Genomic DNA, 6,977 nt, shown 5'->3' with positions numbered 1-6,977 from the left:
AGAAAAAAAAAAAAAAAAAAAAAAAAAAAAAAAAAAAAAAGAATGAGATGGAGAAATCGACGGGTTTATGACAAAATGCTCAACATCTCTAATCATCAGAGAAATGCAAATCAAAACCACAATGAGATATAATCTCACCTTAGTTAGAATGACTATTATAAAAAAAGACAAAAAATAACAAATGTTGGTGAGGACGAAGAGAAAGGGGAACTCTTACACACTGTTGATGGAAATGTAAATTAGTACAGCCACTAAGGAAAACTTTACAGAGGTCCCTCGTAAAACTAAAGATGTGATCTACCATATGATCCAGCAATCTTGCTCTTGGGTACTTATCCAAAGGAACACAAATTAGCATACAGAAGGGATATCTACACCCCCATATTTATTGCAGCACTATTCACAATAGCCAAGATATGGAATCAACCTAGGTGTCCATTGACAGATGAATGGATAAAGAATATGTGCTATATATACACGATGGAATAATACTCAGCCATGAAAATGAATGAAATCCTGTCATTTGTGGCAACATGGATGAAACAAGAAGACATTGCTTTAAGTAAAATAACTGGGAGACAGAAAGAATATGGCATGTTCTCACTCATACGAGAGAGATAACAAGAAAATAATAAGTTAAACTTTTAGAACTAAAGAGTAGAATTGTGGTTACCAAAGACTGAGATGGGGGAGGGGAGATAACTAGAGGTTGGTTAATTGATGCAAAATTACAACTAATAGGAAAGATAAGTTCTTGTGGTATACAGTAGTACCAGACATCAATACTTAATGGTAATTTATTGTATGTTTTCAAATGGCTAGAAAAGAGGGCTCAAATGTTCTCATCACAAAGAAATAACTATGAATTTGTTAACTACCCTAATTTAATCATTATGCAATGTATATATGCATTAAAATATAACTGTACCCCATAAATATGTAAATCAATATGCTTCAATTAAAAAATAAATTCCTTTTAAGAAAATGAGACAGAGTAAGGAGGAGGGGTAAAACACAAATGATTAGGTGAAAAATTTTTTCTAGACAAATAGTCCATGTAAAATGATTACCACAGTACCTGTCTGGCAGTGTAGTGTGTTTTTAAATCCCCTTTTCATAATTCCACCAGGACCAAATGAACAAAAGTTCCCCAAGTTAGAGTCAAGGAAACAACAAAAGTTAAGTGAAAGTACCTGCAGTGTCAATAGTTTCAAGATAGGGCTAAACAAAAAATGTAGCTTGATCTCAATTGTTAATACAGGGCAGTAAATGTTGCCTTTGGTTTCAGTATACAATAGTGAACAAGGAATAGGGCAAGGGGTAATAGTGGAGCAGAAGATGTAGAACTCAATCTTGAACATGTTGAACTTGAGGAGAGTGTAGAATTTCCAGGTGGAGATGTCTAACAGTCTGAAAGATCATATCTAGACATTTTAATCATCAAATTTTAAATGCTAAATTATAGTCATGGAATCTAATGCAGTGCCCAGGAAAACACATAGAGAAACAAAGTAGAGAAGTTATGGGTGAAGTCTGAGAAATACAGATTTTATAAAGATGAGTAGGGGAAGAGATCTTATAAAGGAGAGACCAGAAGGGAAAACAAAAACCAGGAGCATGGATATCATGTAAACAATGGATTAGGACCATTGTAAGAGGAAAAGAGTAATTGACAGTGTCAAATGAAACCAAAAAGTCTAATAAAATGGCTACACTTCATTTAACCTAGGAGAAATCACAAGTAATCCTGCCAATAGCCCCTTCAGTGGATGGTGTGTTCGGACAGCATATCACAAACAGTTGAAGAATATCTTGGAAGTCAGGAATTAGAAAAAAACCATTGCACATTGTCGAAGTGAAATTGGAGATTCTATTTAATAATTATAGTGCTGATAATAATCTGTGTCATGATAACAAAGGGGCTGAGTGTGTTTCAGTCAGATGAGAACAAACTGAAATCATAAAGCAGTAAGAAAATAACTTTAGCTGTGTATATCTTTTACAAAACATTCCCTCACCTATTAGTAAATTCATATGTATCAATACACTTTTTCTGCTGATGACTTATGTAGATAATCAGTGAATAACAGGCAAAATCATAAACATTTTGAGAAGGCATGGGAAAGATCCAGGGGATGATATTCTGTAGGAGAAATGTCCTTTATAGATTAATTACGTGCTATGTCATGGAATACAATCCTCACTGTGTTAACAGATGGATCTAGAAACATCATATCATAACCATCCCTCATGTTTACGATTTGTACAAAAAAGCTTTAAACAGATAAATAAAACCAAGCAAAATTTCAGTTAGTGAGAAAAAAATTTCTTTAAAAAAAAGGATATCCCAATGTTCATGATCTCATTACTCACTGAGGAACAAGTGCATGCTGTGGAAAATACTATTGCAAAGTGTAAGTTAAAAGAGTAGGGTAATTTTTTTAAATATCTTGGAAGGAAATATCCTATTATTCTTTGGATCATATTGTAGTTAAAAGAATTCTTTAATATAATCAGGATATTTTTCAAACCACAGGTCATAACCAATTACTAAGCTACAAATTAATAATATTTGTATTTATATTTAATGAGATAAACTAGAACAGAAAACATTACAGAGCAGGGAATCTAAAGGCCAGGTTTTTTTTTTTTGAAATTTTTGTTTCTGATATCTGCGGGTATATGTGTGTATGTGCATATACACTGGATTACAATATAAAGGATATTTCTTACCATATGCAGTGCTCGAAAATGTTTGAAAGCCAAGGTTTCACACCGATTGACATATCAAAATATTTGAAGGCAAAAATTGTTTTAAAATATTAATTATCAAGTGAAACAAAATAAATAGAAAACACATTGTTTGCCTCAGAAAATCATAATCCATCAGAAAAAAAATTCCTACCCTCTTAGTTCTGATCTTTCTTAATTTTACATGCAGACTGGGCAGAAGTCAGGACCCAGGAATAAGAAATCATACATCACTCACCAGATTCATCCTCCTGGGTCTGACAGATGACCCCCAACTGCAGTTTCTGATCTTTACATTTTTACTGATCACCTACATGTTGAGTGTAACTGGAAACCTGACCATCATCCTCCTCACATTAGTAGATTCCCACCTTAAAACTGCTATGTACTTTTTTCTCCAAAATTTCTCCTTTTTAGAAATCTCATTCACCTCTGCCTGTATTCCTAGATTTTTGTACAGTATATCAACAGGAGACAGGGACATTACCTATAATGCTTGTGCATGCCAACTCTTTTTTACATATCTCTTTGGAATAACAGAGTTTTTTCTTCTGGCCACCATGTCCTATGATCGCTACGTAGCCATCTGCAAGCCCCTGCATTACCTGACCATCATGAACAACAAGGTCTGCAAAAGGCTCATCTCCTGCTGTTGGATGACTGCTTTGTTGATCATATTACCACCACTTAGCTTGGGATTGAACCTGGAATTCTGTGACTCTAATGTCATTGACCACTTTGTCTGTGATGCTAATCCTATCTTGAAGATCTCATGCTCAGATACGTGGTTGATAGAGCAGATGTTTATTGTTTGCTCTGTGTTGATCTTTATCATGACTCTTGTGTGTGTGCTTTTGTCCTACATGTATATCGTCAGAACAATTCTAAGATTCCCCTCTGCCAAGCAAAGGAAAAAGGCCTTTTCCACATGTTCTTCCCACATCATTATGGTTTCCATTACCTATGGCAGCTGTATCTTTATATATGTCAAACCCTCAGCAAAAGATGAAATGACCATTAATAAGGGAGTGTCAATACTTACTACTTCCATTTCCCCCATGTTAAACCCATTTATTTATACTCTGAGGAACAAACAAGTGAAACAAGCTTTTAATAAGTTAGTCAAAAAAATTATATTGCTTGCTAAGAACTAGGGAAATGTTAAAATCTAGTTCCCTATACATAGTTTTTTAATTTCAACTTCATTTTGTCTCTTTCTGATCTAGACTTCACCTTACCTTCAGTACCTATTATGAGCAAAAGTCAATTCTTGCTTCTCATTGCAAATTGAACAAGTTAAGAATATTAACTTTTTTTATATTTGGAGAAAGGGTACGAACAAAATGTTTAAGAATTGCTGTATTATAAATTGCTGCTTCAGGAAGAGCAACAATAAGACCAATATTCACAACCCAGGATAATAGGATTGTCTATCTGGAAATTGCAGATGGGACCTAAAATCATAAAACATAATCCCAACATCTTAAATGAGATTTCAGAGATCATTTTGTACAATCTCATCCAAAAAAAAAAATCTCCTTTAAAAACTGGAGGTGTCTTTGTATACCAGGCTTTCCTTTTAAGTTTGAAATCAACAATAGTTGTCAGGAAGATAAGATTTTTTTAAAAAATACTTTAGAATATAAATAAAAGGAGGAAATATTTCTATGGGGTCAGAAAACATGAAAAATCTTACAATCACATCTTAAACATCAGTTTTTATCTTCCTAAACACATTTCAGAAATAAGCTACAAATTTGTAAAACGTATGAAAAGATTTTCTTCTTCATAGTGTTTTGTTATATAGATTGAGAACTGGTTGGACTATTTCCATACGGAGGTTTTTATGAACATTGTCCCTAAGAGACAAAAATAAAGTCAAAAAAATATATTTTCTCCTCTTTACTGCTACTGATGACCTTTTTCCCCAATATGCCCTCCTCTTCAGTTGTCTTTAAAAAATTAACTATGTACCTAAAACTTTTTTATGTTTTATTATTTTTTCTTAATTCTCACCATTTTAAAATTGTTTACTGCCCCAAATAGTTATGTATTGTTTCCTTGTATAATTTATTCCTAATTTGATCAAAGTATATGAACTTCTCTGGAGGAAGATTTGTCTGAGTATCACAATGATTTCCAGAATCAAGAGAGGAGAATTTATCATAATTTTCATATTTCTTGTGGTTTAACCTGCTTTGCCATATTGGCTACAAAATTGCAATATTGTTACTTATATCTACACTCATACACACTAGTATCTATTATTTATTTTTGAAAGGAAAGATACAGATTGTGAACTCGCAGAACTATTCACATATGGAGATTTTTATGAGCATTGTCCCTAAGAAACAAAAAAAAAGTCAGAAAAATCTGTTTTCTCCTCTTTAGATTTATCTTCACCTATGAAATCTTTTTTGTAATGATTCATCAATTTTTTTATTATGACATAGTTGCTTGTACATATCTGTGGGGTACACAGTTGAATATCATTATCTGTGTGCAATATGTGATGGTCAAATCAGTATAATTAGTGTATTTAATGTCATACGATGTAATCATGTTTCATGTCCCTTTGTTAATTCTTCCTTTACACTGTCTCCCTTTCCCACTTTCCCACTTCTGGTAACCTCAGTTCTATTCTCTCCTTTAAAAAGTTCGATGTATTATTGTGATTGTTGTATCTTAGTTTATTTTTCTTTTTTTTTATTTATTTGTTTATTTTTTAGCTTCCACTTATGAGTGAGGACCTGCACTATTTCCCTTTCCATGCCTGGCTTATTTCACATAAAATGATTCTCTCTAAGTTGATCGATGTTGCTGAGAGTGGCAATATTTCATTCTATTTTAATGGCTGAGTAGTATTCCATTGTGTATATATGCCACATTTTCCTCATCTAGGTATCTCATGATGAACATTTATGTTGGTTCCAACTCTTGACTATTGCAAATAGAGCTGCAATAAACGTGGGGGTGCAGGTATCCTGTCGACATGATGATTCCGATTCCTTTGGGTGTATAACCAACAGTGAGATTGCTGGATCATATGGTAAATCTATCTGTAGCTGTTTGAGGAACCCTCATACTGTTTTCCATAATGGCTGCTCCAATTTACTGTCCCACCAACAGTGTAGGAGGGTTCCCCTTTCTCAGTCTTTGTGATTACAGCCAGTCTAACTGGAGTGAGATGACATCTCAATATGGCTTTGATTTGCATTTCTCTGATGCTGAGTGATGTTGAGCATTTTTTCATGTGTCTGCTAGACACTTGTATCTCTTCTTTTGAGAAATGCCTATTCAACTATTTTGCCCATTTTTTAACTGTGTTACTTGGGTTTTTTGTTGCTGTTGTTTGAGTTCTTTGTATATTCTGAATATTGAATCCTCATCAGATGCATAGTTTACAAATATTTTCTCTGTGAAGGTTGTGTTTGTGTTTTTCCTTCGTGAACTGTTTCTGATGCTGTGCAAGAGCTTTTAAGTTTGTTTATTTTTCAACTTGTTTATTTTTTCTGCTACTGCCTGTGCATTGAGGGTCATATTCATAAAGTCTTTGCCCAGTCTTTGCCTACTTCTGAAGTGTTTCTGTTTTCTTTTATGAGTTTTATAGTTTCAGGTCTTAAACTTAAGGCTTTAATCCATTTTGAGTTCATTTTGATATGTGGTGAGAGGTATGGATCTAGCTTTATTCTTCTACATATGGATGTCCAGTTTTCCCAGCACCATTTATTGAGGAGTCAGTCTTTTCCACAGTGTATGTTCTTAGTGCCTTTGTCAAAGATCAGTTGGCTGTAAGTTTGTGGGTTGATTTCTGGGTCCTATATTCTGTTCCATTGCTCTGAGTGTCTGTTTTTATGCTAGTACCATGCTATTTTGGTTACTATATCTTTGTAGTATAATTTGAAGTCAGGTAGTATTATGCCTCTGGCTTTTTTTTTTTTTTTTTTTTTTCTCCTTAAGGAGTGCTTAAGCTATTCAGGATCTTTTGTTGTTCCATATGAAAGTTAGGGTTTTTTTTTTTTTTTTTTTATAATTTCTGTGAAGAATGTCAATGGTATTTCAATGTGGCTTATATTGAATCTGTAGGCCACTTTGGGTAGTATGGACATTTTCACAATGTTAATTTTTCCAATCCAAGAGCATGGAATATCTTTCCATATTTTTGTGTCCTCTTTAATTTCTTTCAACAGTGATTCGTAGTACTCATTGTAGAGATCTTCCACTTC

The 6,977-nt window shown here is 33.6% G+C and overlaps 1 protein-coding gene across 1 annotated transcript; it reads left to right on the top strand.

Annotated features, from left to right (window-relative positions):
- The first annotated feature begins 533 nt into the window (after nucleotides 1-533).
- LOC103608825 (olfactory receptor 6C2-like) lies at nucleotides 534-3,905 on the top strand. Its single transcript, XM_008593215.1, has 2 exons — nucleotides 534-562; nucleotides 2,942-3,905. Exons 1-2 carry the CDS (start codon nucleotides 534-536, stop codon nucleotides 3,903-3,905), a joined length of 993 nt encoding a protein of 330 aa, XP_008591437.1.
- Nucleotides 3,906-6,977: the final 3,072 nt, after the last annotated feature.

Source organism: Galeopterus variegatus, unplaced genomic scaffold (assembly GCF_000696425.1).
Source record: "Galeopterus variegatus unplaced genomic scaffold, G_variegatus-3.0.2 Scaffold8891, whole genome shotgun sequence".
Classification (NCBI taxonomy): Eukaryota; Metazoa; Chordata; class Mammalia; order Dermoptera; family Cynocephalidae; genus Galeopterus; species Galeopterus variegatus.
Note: the sequence above shows the minus strand (reverse complement) of the source record. Positions and strands in the feature narration are given on the sequence as shown.